Source organism: Nyctereutes procyonoides, unplaced genomic scaffold (genome assembly GCF_905146905.1).
Source record: "Nyctereutes procyonoides isolate TBG_1078 unplaced genomic scaffold, NYPRO_anot_genome, whole genome shotgun sequence".
Classification (NCBI taxonomy): domain Eukaryota; kingdom Metazoa; phylum Chordata; class Mammalia; order Carnivora; family Canidae; genus Nyctereutes; species Nyctereutes procyonoides.
In genome coordinates, this window is record NW_026575021.1 from 18664705 (window position 1) to 18679492 (window position 14788).

The window sequence follows — 14788 nt, forward strand, 5'->3', positions numbered from 1 at the left end:
CTGCATGACTGTGTGGAATGGAACTGCCTCCCAGCTGACCTACAACTGTCCTGAGCTTTTATGGGAGCCAGAATGAAGCACCGGATGTGTCAAGCCTTTACACATTCTGCCCGTTTGTTACTACATTCTAGTGTGTCTAAAATAATATGATAGTTTGAAAGAGCAATTTGGCAGCTGTGCTGTATGAGACTGTGAGACAGTGTGAACAATAGCAATGGCCAAAGTTCTCATGAGGACTAGAGAGATTTCAGTTGAAATAGATTTTAGGTCATTTCAAATATAGAATCAACAGCTCCCACTGACAATTGCTGTGTGTGTGTGTAGTAAGCTTGTGGGGAAAAAAATCTCACTTGATTTGACTCTCAAGGGAGATATCACTTAACTTTTTGGGCTTTGCATAACATACATACTTCACTGAATACCTGCAGACATATATTTTGTTTATTTGACTAAATTGTCTTAAACTAGAGGGCAAACAGACCAGAAGCTTTTATTTACTGTGGTGTCTAATATAGTGCTTTTTTTAAAAAAGATTTTATTTATTTATTCATGAGAGATGGAGAGAGAGAGAGAGAGAGAGAGAAAGAGAGGCAGAGACATAGGCAGAGGGAGCCACAGGCTCCACGCAGGGAGCCTCATGTGGACTCCAGGATCATGCCCTGAGCTAAAGGCAAAGGCCCAATCCCTGAGCCAGCCAGGCATCCCTAATATAGTGCTTTATGTGAGGTACTTTTTTCACTAACCTTTGCTTAAATTAACGAATAAAAGGGTAGGCTCTCAGATTTTTTGGCCATGGAGTTATTGGAGGTCATGTGACCCATGACTTCTTCTAAGGGAGAGGGTGAGCTGTGTTACATTTTTGTATTACCTGTGTTTGCCCAGTCATAAGGGAAACAGCATAAGGAAGCCCACATGGGAGGTTTTTATGAGCTATCCCTATTCTTGGTATTCACCACTACCACTTCCCTGGGTAGGATACAGTAACGTGGTTCACAGCCAACTGCAAGAAGAGAGCCAGGAAATGGAATCTGGCTTAGTGGGGAAAGTAGTATCATGGGGCTTGGGATTTGAATGTTTGCAATAGGAGATATGTAGAAATGTTTTTTAATGGCATGTGAGCTAATTCTCACTGCCTTCCCATCACTTTCAAATGTCCCCACTAGCCATTGCCCAGTTCTCAGAGTTGCTTCATTGACCACTATTTCCATCCACAGTTAGGCACTCATCTGGGAGAATCATAATTTATGGAAAGTCTCAAGATAGGCGGTTTCTGTAATCCAGATGAGCAATGATGAGATCTGTAACTAAAGTGGTGGTGGAAAGAGAAGGATGGGATAAGAGAGTAGAACATGGTGACTGGATGGATTTTGGGCAAAGGAAAGATGAGAATAAAGATGAATACTGGGGATCCCTGGGTGGCGCAGCGGTTTAGCGCCTGCCTTTGGCCCAGGGCGCGATCCTGGAGACCCCGGATCGAATCCCACATCGGGCTCCCGGTGCATGGAACCTGCTTCTCCCTCTGCCTGTGTCTCTGCCTCTCTCTCTCTCTCTGTGTGACTATCATAAATAAATAAAAATTAAAAAAAAAATAAAGATGAATACTGAAGTCCCATGCTGATAAACCTCAATTTATAAACTTCAATGTATATCAACAGACCAGTGTTACCAAGAGAAAGCCAGTTAATGCTGCCTACCACCAATGGGTGGCATTAATGATGAGCCAGGACATTTAAGGCTTGGATGTGGTACTGTGTTTGTCCTTAGTTTGAATATGTTTTATGAACATTATTAAACCATACATGCCTGAGAAGGGTAAAAATGGTGATGTTGAAATTACTGATATAAAGAGACATAAGGATAGGGCACCGGTGCTAAAGAGATTAAAATGACCATTGGTAAGTGTGAGAAAAATGTTGAAAATTATATTTGTAGAGGAGATCCATTGACAGTAGCAATAATTCCAAAGGGGAAAGATGAATCAGGCCCCTTGTGAAAAACATTGCATTTCACAGTACAGGAGGAGGGGAAGAGGGATTAACCAGAGTAGAAAACAACTCCAAATAGGGGAGTTAGGTCTTGAAGGTCAGCATTGATATCGAATGCCCATTAGCTCTTTTTAGTGAAGGCTAGAAGTTTGTTCAACAGGGTGAGGATTAAGCATGGTGAAGGACTTATGGTGATATTTTCTTGTGAGACATGGTCACATAAATTCAAAGGCTTTTTTTGCACAGCATTGGGGTGAGTGTAGAAGTGCATATGGGGACACCCTAGCGCCTAAGACCTCCCTGTGAGGCTGACACAGTGGAAGGAGAGGATAGAGCATGCCAAGTGGAAGAAATCAGAATGGAAACCAGGGAACAGAGCTGAATGCAATACAAAAACTATAGTCAGAGGCTTATTTGCTGCAAACAAATGCCATTTGGTAAGGTGTGCCCTACCCTTTCCTTTCTGTGTTCCTCAACAGAGAGTGGTGGAACCATTAGATCAACAGCTGGAAGGGATGAGAATTCCCAAGGCCCAGCCTATGTTTCATAAGAGCAAGTGATCTCATAATTTGAAAATATAGAATTGGTCAAGGGCTTCAGAAGAAAAATAAGACTGACTTCTAGATCCGATGTGTATCTCCAAAATAATTACTATTCCCACACTAATACATTATTTCTTGAACTTTATTTTCAAATAAATGTACTGAAATTTAAATTAATATTACATATTAATGTATGATCTTTATAGTAGAAATATGAGCTGTAATTACTTGACTATAATGTAGACTTGGTATCTAATGAGGAGACAATTTCAGACAAAGCCATAATTTCTATTCAGCTATAGTACTGAATATAGTCCTGGTATTTTCTAAATAGAAGATGAAACAGAAAGAAAAAGAGAATAATATTAGAGAGGTAGAAGGCAATGAACACAAGCATAACTGTTTTAGTATGGAAGGATGAGGCTTGAGGAGGGAAAAATATGTACAAAATCATCAAGGTAGATTAACATAGGACAAACAGGAGTTAGTTCTTCAAATTAATAAATATTAGAAATACAGGGTTTCTACTGAAACTTAAAGAGGCTATTTAAAGGAACTCATTCTTCTCATATCATAGTGGTATGGAAAGAAAATGTGAATGATTTAATACTAACTATGCATGGATAGCTCCACAATGGATGTTTATGGGATATTAGAGATGTTTCTTGAGTTTCTTTCCCCTGCAAGATTTCATTTAGAGATATAATACCAAGTAGAATATATAAATGTGCTTCTTTTGCAGTCTGATGAAATGTATACATTGTGTGATTTTCTTATTCTTATCCTTTATAAAGTTCTTATTATACCTTGTATGAATTATTTTATTCCTCCTACCGTTTATGAATTTCTATCTTATATGAATTACTTAGCCATTTTAGATTTATAGCCCAAAGTAGAAAGAAAAAGCATTAGTTTTCACAAATTATATTCTTGCCATTTAAAAAGGTACTTGCGAGCTAAAGATGACAGATACTTCTTTTTTTAAAATAACACATTTTATGCTTTCTCTAGGCTGGAATGATAAAAAGTGATAATGATGAGTATTTCATTGAACCTTTGGAAAGAGGTAAGCAGATGGAGGAAAAAAATGGAAGGATTCATGTTGTCTACAAGAGATCAGCCATAGAACGGGCTCCCATAAACATGTCCCACGACTGCCAATACAGAGGTAGGCATCTTTGACAAGGCTTGATAATTAACCTTAATTTTAAGATATGATGAAAACAACTCTCCCAATCAATTAAGAGAGTGTGATAGTCCTGTGCTCTTGCATAATGTGGAGGTAGCAAAAGAAGTTTATAATTCATGAAATATGGCCCACCTTTTTTTTAACCACATAGTAGAATATATGTTATTGGTATTATTTTATTCCAGTGCATTATTGTGTTCCCAATATGTTTGTTATTTACGATTTCTTTTCAAGTTTCACATTGAAATTCTCCTTTCTCTAGCTTCTGTTAAAGGTTGAAAATATTTTTGCCTTTGAGAAGTATCTAAATTATGAATTATTAGTATTATTTTCAAACCTTTAAAATGAGATATATTGACATGGCAGAGAGATAAATATGTGATAGACACATTTGAAAATAAGAATGCTATTTGACTTTAAGCTATTTGACTATTTTGCAAACCTTTTTGACAATATGGGAGAGAGAATGAGTTGAATGATTCTGCCAAATTTTATTTCAAAACAGGCTGGACCACTAGAGTCAATTAATATGGCATGTGAAGCTTTTCTAGTTTTGTATGATTCAATGAAATCTGAAAATAATTTGTTATTAAAGAGATGTTTTTATAAGTTGGATATAGAAGCTCCCTTTTGGAAAAGAAAGGAAATTTGCGAATCTATGTTATTTTAATCAAATTTCCTGGGTGACGCAGTGGTTTAGCGCCTGCCTTTGGCCCAGGGTGCAATCCTGGAGACCCGGGATCGAATCCCACATCGGGCTCCCAGTGCATGGAGCCTGCTTCTCCCTCTGCCTATGTCTGCCTCTCTCTCTCTCTGTCTCTCATGAATAAGTAAATAAAAAAAGAATGTAGACCTGAAGACTTTATTTTTAATTTTTCAATTGTGAATAGAAGATTGCTTTATAGTTGAAGTAGGCCATAAAATACATTTTGGAAAGGTTTTCAGAAATCATGGGTCAAAGGAGGAGGAGTTCCTTTTTTAATTCTTAATTACTTTAAAATTTGACCGAATAAATAACATAGAATGTTCCACGATAAACCTTAGTATGAGCTTAACGAATTTTATTTTCTTATTTATGAAGTTCTGATTGAATTGAGTTGCTAGTGGTTATCAATTTACTTCCTTCTGAGAATCCCAAATTATAACTATATATTTCAGAAGTGTAAATGTCTTCCTAGGGCAAAAAGACATTTAGATTCAGAACTTTAAGTACTATACTTAACTTTAACATTCTTCTTTTAACTTCTTGGTCTCAAGACTGAGAGCCAAGCTTTTTCATGCATTATATACTTTCCAAGTGAAATTAAGAATATATTTTTATGCCTTATTCCATCAATCTAAAATGTAAAGCTGAACATATTCTAGGTTTAGGAAAGTATATGATTTCTAAATGAAAGCTGTAATAACATATAAAATAGTGCTTTGTTTGGATCAATTCAGGATGTTATTTTAGGAGACACATGAGGTCTTTCTTCAGTAAGTTATAAGAAGAGGATTAAAATACATAAAATGTAGTTAAAAATGCATTTGAGGGCCATGGTCTTCATAAATTTCTCTGACAGCAAGTCATCAGGAGTTTTTATCATAAATAAAGCACCATTGACCCAACAGAGTTTCGACATCAAGGCCCCTATAAATAAACCTTCTGCTCTATTTTGCTAGTTGTCTCCAGAATTGCCTGACCACATGTGTTGTTTTGTCAGTTTATAACTGACATTCATTTAATTTCCATAGTTTGGAGCAAGTGTTCTAAATTAAAACCAATTATCTCCCGAACTAAACGATAAAAGTGAGATGGAGAGAAGGAGCCAAATTGGATTAAGACTGAAATAGAACTGATGGGGTTATTTGGTGCAGCATATATTGGGGGTGGAGAGAGAGAAAGAGTGAACAGGGATGAGTCAGAATCCTAATCTGAAAGACTAGAGGATTCTCTTCTCAGAATTCAGATATTTGAAATGAGAAACAGAAATAGGCTTGATGGAGAATGACAAGTGGGTATAATTTTGGATATATTGAGTTCAAAGATCCATTGGAGTAGTGAGTGAATAAAAAATGCACAGTATATTTTCATAATCATGTGTCAAAGTCAACGCATGCCCTTATATACATGTTGGGGTAGGGGTGAGAAGAGGTTAGCTTGGATTCAGGGGCAGATATTGGCTTGTGGATGTTTGGAATGTCTCTGCTTGCCTTCTACTCTCTCTTTTCTAACTTTATATTGATGAGAATCAGAAGATGTACCTTGCACAGAATTGGAAGCCCATGAAAGATATTTGCTACCTATCACTGTAGGGGAGGAGGACATTTTGTCCTAAAAAAAAAAAGAAATCCAAAACTAAATGCAAAGCAGAAAATATGCTTCTACCACACTCAACCTTAAAATATTCCACTTGATGAAAAGCAAACATCTATTTTGATTACTTATCCTCTTAAAATATTTATCTAGGTTTCCAATAAAAGTCACAGCTTTGAACCTGTTGAGATAACATATTCTATGCTATTATTCAACAATAACACAAATCCTCAACAATTTCCATATATTACACAGATTCTCTTTCCTCTACTCTTCATAAGGAAGTTGTATTATTTTTAAGATGTAGAAAAATGTGAAGAACTGTTTGAAAATATACTGAATTTGTAAAATCACAGATGCAGTACTCTGCTTTAGAATTTCTCTTTTAAGACCTAAAACAGTTTTATGTTTGGCAATATAAATAATCTCTTCCAATGCAGAATTGGCAGGTGTTTATAACACATAGTACTGCCAATTTCTGTCATAGAAATACCATCCTTTTCAGTAAACAACAAACATAAACTGTTCATGCTTATGATAAGAAACTTGTCAAAAAACAAAACAAAACAACTTGTCTACTTCATTATGGGGGGGAGAGTTGAATTTTACTTTTTTAAAAAAAAAAATTCTGCTTTGGGAGGATGAAAATCACACCCATTTGTGGACATTCAGTTTTGACAAAACTATTTTATATTTTACTAGTTTTTGAAATTTCATTTGGTAATAACGTGGTTAATCAACCAATAAAGGGACATAAAGTTCACCTCCACTGAATCTAAGCTCAGATGAAAAACAAAACATATCCCTGACTATCCCTTAAGAATGTCTATATTGTTGTCCATAAGAAGTTTGCTTTAGGCAGTCTATTTTGGGGGAAAGGGGAGGGAGTTGTATGACATCATTGAGCTTTTCATATTTTTTATTTAATTCCTAGGCCCTTAAGCTTCTCCCATCAAATTACAAACTATTCACTCACCAGAAGCTTTGTGTTAAAGTAATTTTTGTAATTACTTCCTACCAGTGGGAAACAAGGAATAGTAAGCCTTTATCTCCTAGCTTCCTTTCAGGATTTCCATTTTCCTGCATGAACCCAAGCGCTTGTGTCGCTGGCATGGTTGTCATGGTGCTGTGAAGGAGTGTCTTTGTCCCAGGTGGGAAACATATACAAGTCAGAAATGATTTGGGAGTTGCTCCTGGTTGCCAGGGAATGAAACTATGAAACAAGAGTTAGAATAATGGGAAGACTATTTCTTATTTTAGTGACTCCAGGAACTTCCTAGGCAGAGTCCTTCCTTGTATCTATAGAAAAGTCAGTAGGTGCTATAACTATTGTATTTGGAAGTTCTCATGACCTATGCCCCGATTAAAGAGGAACAGTGATGGACATTGCAAGCTACAAAACAAAACAAAACAATCACATGAGAGAAATGATTTTAAATGAAGTATCAAACATTATTTAACTAAATTATTAAGATCTGTCAAATAGCAGTCATTCTTTTAGGTGTATGTTAAATGATAAATTTTATTCATTTTTACTCAGCTGCATAGTTTGGTTTATAATACAATCTAAGATCAGCCATTTGTCAGAGCTACTACCAGTGGATTCATATGGAAATACTAATTATATTTATGTAATTCCTTCTTCAGTTTGTTTGCAGATTTCATAATCTATGTATTTATAATAATTATTGGCAAAAAGAAGGCAATTAAAGATTGAATTATAAAATGAAAAAATGAAGCAAAGTGATGGTTGAAGATCTTTCAGATATGAAAGATAAAAGATAATACTTTTATTTTCTTGTATTAGAATGTCTTATGGGGTCTATTCTATCCCTTTCATGAATAGATATCATGAAAGGAGTTTGTTTATATAGACCAGGATTAAAGTCTTAAAAATGTAACTCCATTCTTTTCTGATAAAGAATTGAATATGGAAAGATACAAACTGTATTGAGAAATCAGAGCTTCTGGATTACTAATTAGTTATTGATGTGACATTAAAGGATAAGAGAATTTGAAGTTTTTAGATATATCTAGGTGATTGAAACAAAATTGAAAACAATTTATATTAGGATACAAAGCCAATGCAGATAATATAGGCTGGACATTGATTCTTAAATGATTGACTACTCAGAAGTACCTGTATCGGAGTGTCTGGGCGACTCAGTCAGTTAAGCATCTGCCTTTGCCTCAGGTCATGAATCTTAGGGTCCTGGGATCAAGCCTGGTGTTGGGCTCCCTGCCCAGTGGGGCGTCTGCTTCTCCCTCTGCCCCCTCTCCCTGCTTGTGCTCTCTTCCTTTCTGTCTCTCAAATAAATAAATGAAATCTTTAAAAAAAGCAACTATCAATTATTGACTCATGAGAGAGCAATTACCAATTACCATGGTCTTTTTTGCATACTTTATAATCACCCGACAGGATTATACTTACTCAGCTGTTAAGAGTAGGCAGTTTCTTCACTTCTTCCATAAAAAATAAAAGAAACAACATTTTGATGTGGTGCAGTACAATAAGTTAAAAGAAGATCTTGCTAAGGCTACAGAGTCGCTGAAACAGGTGCGCCACTCTCTCTATTTGCGAATGCAAGGAAAGGAACTCAATGGAAAGAATTAATCTTGCATTTTTAAATATCATTGAATTTTTTCCAGTACGTGTTGATTCTGCAACTTAAAAACTGGAACTTTTTGAGTCCCATAGTTCCTTTGAATTTGATTGTTTTAATCTCTTTTGTTAAATTAAAAAAAAATGCTTGCAAAAAAAAAAAAGAAAGAAAAACTTTGTTAGTATTAAAAATGTGTGTTCTTTCTGAATATAAAATACATCCTATTATCAGAATACACTTTTAGTGTTTGGCTTTATTCACATGAACTGCTTTTACTTAGGAGGGGTAGACTCTGTTTTTAGTGGAATATTAAGTACATTTTGACCCTGCACATGCCAAATATGCCTGCTTAAACATATTTTAAAGCCTGTACTTAATTTCTTTCCCGGTACGGCTTACTTGTAAACTTTCACGTTAGTGACGGGGAAGCATACTGTAGGGAATTCAAATATTTCTAGAGGCTTACTAATCTTTTGTTTCATTATTTCTGTTTCTAATTAACATGATTAATTTTAAAAAAGATAACTTGCTCTAGGGAGGTTTTATTTATATATGTTTTTCATTGTTTTTTTTTCCTACTGCATCATCAACTGTTAACTTTAAATATAAAATTATTTATGAGCATCAATGCTATTCCTTCACTTTGGTATTTTGTAAACAATTTTTTTTTTTTTTTTTTGTACACAGGTTCCTTACATCCCGGTGGAGGATTCAGGTGTATCATTCTTAATCCTCTCTTTCTTTATGGGGTATTTCTATCCCTCTCCCTACAGGGCATCTTTCAGGTAGATGAAATGGAAGTTAGGGATATATGTTGAAGAAAAATAGAACAAAGGGGAGAAATAAGTGTAGCACAGAAGTAATATTTCTATTTGAAAATCATTTGAAATTAGATTATAGAATCTATGAATTAAAATGTGAGGTCTACAGTAAGGCCAAAATACATGCTCCTTTAATGCATGATTCTGCAAGGGGAGTTAAATCTTTGTTTTTTTTCTTTCTGGATACCAGAAATTTTACTCTGATTTTCAGCTATAATCCATATAATCTAAATATCTAAATTAAAAAATTCTTAATGGAAATTCTTGAAATTAGGACTTTGTATAAGGTAGAAAGATTTATTTTAGGAATGATTGGAGCCATTTCCCTAAGTGAGACTATAAAGTTTACTGGAGATAAGTAGTTGACATATTCTTTTTATTACTTTCCAGTACTTTACTGAGTATCTGGAAAAAATGCTTGACAAGTCTGAAAGAGGCATTAGTTCCAACTGGTTTGTTTGTTTATCTTTTTTTTTTTTTTTTAAGATTTACTTATTTTAGAAAGAGAGAAAGCAAGAGCAGGGAAAGGGCAGAGAGACAGGGAGAGAGAATCTCAAGCAAATTTCCCATTGAGCACAGAGCCTGACCTGGGGCTCGATCTCACAACCCTGGGATCATGACCTCATGATCTTGCCAAAATCAAGAGTTGAATCCTTAACTGACTGAGCTACCCAGGTGCCCCTGTTTGTTTATCTTCCACCACTATTATGACCAACTGTTATAACCATTAACTTGTTCTTTGCTTTTAGGGTGAAATATTTGTTCATTATTTCAGAGCCTTGGTTAATAATCCAAGTATCCTAAGCTTTTGCATATATTCTTGTTCAAAGGACAGCCTTTAATTGTGGGTATTTCTGTAGCCAATTCCTGTGGAAGGTGTTTCTCTTGAGTGTGCTTTGGGTTGCTGTGTGTTCTCAAAGTATTAAGAATAAGGTCTGTGTGGTATTAAAACTCTGCATTCTAACTTCAGTTCTCTGTCTCAGCACTATGGCAGGTCTGGTTGTCATGTTTTCATGTTTTTTCAGGTCTTACTCCACATACTAAAGGAATAAAAGCAATGTCTAAGCCCTTTAGATGAGATGAATGAGTGATAAAAGTAGATTTTCTTTATATCCTATGCCATGATCCTCATACTGATAAAATGCCACTGGATAGCCTTCTAGTAATAAGAAATTAGAGTATTAAAAGACAGATTTTTAATTTCTTCATCCTGCATTTTGGATGACATATTTAAATAAAGCCAATAGGGATTTGATGCAAATAAACATTGCCCTTCCTCATTCTGTGATACTGGGCTTGGGTTTTGAGTCCAGTGGGAAGTTCTAGGGAAATCACTGCTAGGTATGGTATATGCACCATCCTATTTCTATTTAAAGGAAGTATAATTAATTCAGCAGGCTAGGGTTTTTTTTTTTTTTTTTCTTCTAAAAGATCCTTCTGTCATTTGAAAAGTCAACAGTATTTGGAAAAGTCAGCAAAAACATTGTGGTAATTACAGGGTTGCTATCAGGTTGCTGTCTATCATCTGAGTTCCCAGTATCTCTCTCTCACTCACCAGTACTCTTTCTCTTTCTTAACTTTACGGAAGAAATGTTCTAACATCCTGTCATCTCAGACGTATACAAAATACAGATGAACATTTGTGATATACATTGAGATTATTTTTATAGATTTGAGATCTGAAGCCTGGATGTTGGTGAAAATAATTATTACAATAATCACTCCAGATTTTTATTCTCAATTTAAACCCCAACTTTTATGGATTTTTCATCTTTCCTAGTTATATGGCCCACTTTATATTGCAATGCAGACCTCAATTCACAGCGTGCATAAACGGCATCACGCTTCTCTGTTCCTTTTCCTTGTGACCTTATGACAACTTTGATAAAGCAACTTAAGTGATTAGAGTGAAATTCAAGTTCTGTATTCCTGAATAGACTTTGAGTAAATGGGAAGCCAAGAATTTACCCTCAGTGCTAGAAATCATGACAATTGCCCTTCCTTTCATTAATACAGTTACATTGTAGCACATACTAAATCTGTACAAATATTCATGGATAAAATGAAGAAAAAAAGAGGGGTGAGAAGCCCAGCTATCCGACGATGTGGAATGCGTCACGTTTTAATTTTGTGCAGTTTTCTACGTTAATTGGTATGTGGGTGTCTTTTGCTGGTGGAGTAGGCCCCACTGGCTGATATTCTGCATCTGCCTGGCTGGGCTGGCCCTGCTGGCTTTCCCTGCAGATCTTTCTCAATATGCCTGGAGGCTGCTCTCAGTGGTGCAGCAGACCACCCTGAGTTTGGCAAGGACCCTCACGCAGCAGCCCACATGGTCCACCATAGCTTCTGTTGTGGTACCCACCTGAGCCTGGTTTTGCAGCCCATATTACAGGCTATCCAGGAAACCCTGATACTGCTCTTCCTGTAGCACCAGAACCAAGGGAGAGTCGTGGCTTCCTTGGCTGCAACCAGATGGTTGGGCTGGCAGCCCCTGTGATGTCCTCCTTTTAGAACCCCCAAGACAGAGTAAGGAAAAAAAGCTTTGGTGCTTGGAGATCCCCCATAGATTTGTATGGTTTAATACCATGTTCCTTCTCTTCTGAGACTTGGCCTTGAAGGGAGCTGGGAAGAAGAACCAGTCTCCTCATTCCCGCTTGTCTCCCTTGTCCCAGAAGCAGTGCAAGATCAAAAGAGTCCAGCTTGCCTTTTCCTTCCTTTGATTAAATGCTTTGTCCTCCCTGCTCCAGGCTCATGCCTAAGACTGACAATGGCTAGGACTTTCATCTCCTAAGAGGAAAACGCAAATACCAACCAAACATGCAAATAAGAAACTGCTGTTTTCTCACCTCCAGGTCTGACGTTGATTTGTTATGTGAGAACTACGAGACTTACATCATCCTTTCTCTCCATCCTGCCTTGCTTACCAATTTCTCTTCTTTGGAAAAATCTTACTTGAATTCCACAAGCTGAAAACTGAGTTGTCTTTTATTCTTGACGCAACAATATGACTGTCCAATGGCCTCCTTCTTTTCACTCAAGGCCTCCTGGCCACTGTTGGGGATGATTAGTGAGTCATCTACACCCAGATATAGAGAAGAATAAACATTATATTTTCCAAATATCCTCCCCATTGCACAAGTTATCCTATTTCAGTGGTCTACATTGCTGTAGTTACAGAAACCATATATATCAAAGGAATGTTGAGAGAGCACTTGTTAGAATCTTTTCCCCTCATTTTATATGTATAAGTTTGGATGAAAAATGATAAAATGCCGAATGCAAAATAGTAGAAAATAGGGTTACAAATGGAATTAGTGTTAGAAAAAAATTCTATTGTCATAACTCAAGCATACCTTACCACATGATTTGTAGTCTAAATCGTGTCACAAATATAGCTTTGACATCCTGAGTCACTAGGAGAGCCCTGGAATTTTCATTTTATCAGTGTCTATATCTCTAAATTTGGAGTCTTAATACTACCTGACTGTTATTTTCTTTTTTCTGACTAGTATCTGCAAATAAAGAATTTTATCCCAAATTCCACAGAATTTTATTTGTGATTAAAAGAAGAAATCAGATCTATTCTCTTTGTGAATATAGAAACCTGATGTTTTATTTATGATATGATTGAAACTACTAGGTGATTTTTTTATGCAAAGCAGAGCATAATAGTATAATCATAATGAGTCCATATACTTACTTTTGCAGATTTGTTAAAAACTTTTGGGGATCCCTGGGTGGCGCAGCGGTTTGGCGCCTGCCTTTGGCCCAGGGCGCGATCCTGGAGACCCGGGATCGAATCCCACATCGGGCTCCCGGTGCATGGAGCCTGCTTCTCCCTCTGCCTGTGTCTCTGCCTCTCTCTCTTTCTCTCTGTGACTATCATAAATAAAATAAAAAAAAAAAAAAAAAAAAACTTTTGGTGCAGAGATAGAAGAATGGTGTTAAAAGTGACAGAGGTACCATGTCCAATCCTCCTTCAGTTGAAATAGGGAGGTCATCTGTTTTAGTCTTCTTCAATTCTTGGCAATAACAAAGGAAAAATTAATAAGGCTAGTCATGAAGGCAGTTTCTTGCTTCAGGTACTCAGATCCAGTGACTAAAGCTTAAAGAACAACTTGAATGTGATATACAGCAGGAAAACTGCGGGAATGGGAAACCAGAAGTTTTCAATGTTTAGTCCCCAGAGAATATCCCTTATATTTTTAGGTATAGGGCCAGAATACAAGTGATTATTTCAGAAAATATATTTCAATTAGTATAAGAACATGTTGCATTAAGATGGTATCATACACATTCTTTGTTCAAACCCCTTTCCACACATACTCTAACCCCACCTTAATGGCCATTTCTGTGAAAGGTGTTTCACAGCCAAAGGAAGACAGTCCAAATGTGTTAAATTTTTTTAGTGTAAAGTTAGCCAAGGATATCCTGTAAAAATAGATTCAAACATTTTAATCGGATCTTTTGAGCCAGTTTTAAAATTAGATCTTCAAACTGAATCTTTAGAACACTAAAGAAATCAGAAATCTCAGTGGTGACATTTTTTTTTTGATATTAAACTATCAACTTGTATCCCTTTAACAATCTTTACTATTTCCTATCTCACAGAGAAGGAAAAAGAGCTCACATTTTTCAGCTAGTTCATAAGAAAACTAGAACATTTATGAGAGATGGAATAGGGGTCCATAGTTTATGCCTTCAAAAAGTATGAAGACAGAGGTGCTTGGTGGCTCAGTCCATTAAGCATCTGCCTTTGGCTCAGGTCATGATCTCGGGCTCCCTGCTCAGGAAGAAGCCTGCTTTTCCCTCTGCCTCTGCCCCTCCCCTTCTCCATGTGCTCTCTCTCTCTCTCTCTCTCTCTCTCAAATGAATACATAACATCTTAAAAACATCTATGAAGACATAATAAGAAATTAAAGGATGAGTTTTAGACAAACACCTAATATATTATTGATGCAAGATACATGTTTTCGGTGTATTGGGTATTCAATATGTGCTTTCCCATCCAAGAGTATATATGGCATAATTAAATCAAGATGGGTAGAGAAACATATAGTTACACTAAACCATTATGCAGTTAGTATTATGATGACTGATTTAGAAAACATGTTTTGTGACCTTAGCGATACCAGTGAAGGTGGGAGTGCGTGAAGGCACATGTATAAATCGTATTACGTCAGGTGTTTTTGTTTGTTTGTTTGTTTGTTTGTTTGTTTTACATAATAAAGAATTCAACCAGGTTGATTCAATGTCTGTGCTGTTATTGGGTGGTAAATATGTTTTTCCTTTAGAATAGTTTTAACCCAAAGTCTGTCTATTAAGAAGTGTTGTGACCTATGTCAGGTTACT

General features: G+C 36.2%; 1 protein-coding gene across 3 annotated transcripts in view; it reads left to right on the plus strand.

Moving 5' to 3' along the window:
- The window catches only part of ADAMTS3 (ADAM metallopeptidase with thrombospondin type 1 motif 3), a 266537-nt gene that overhangs the window by 116765 nt on the left and 134984 nt on the right, over nt 1-14788 (plus strand). For all 3 annotated transcript variants that reach the window (XM_055341722.1, XM_055341740.1, XM_055341730.1), the window contains exon 4: nt 3539-3695. In XM_055341722.1, coding sequence (XP_055197697.1) covers nt 3539-3695 — 157 coding nt within the window. The remainder of the gene's footprint in view (nt 1-3538; nt 3696-14788) is intronic.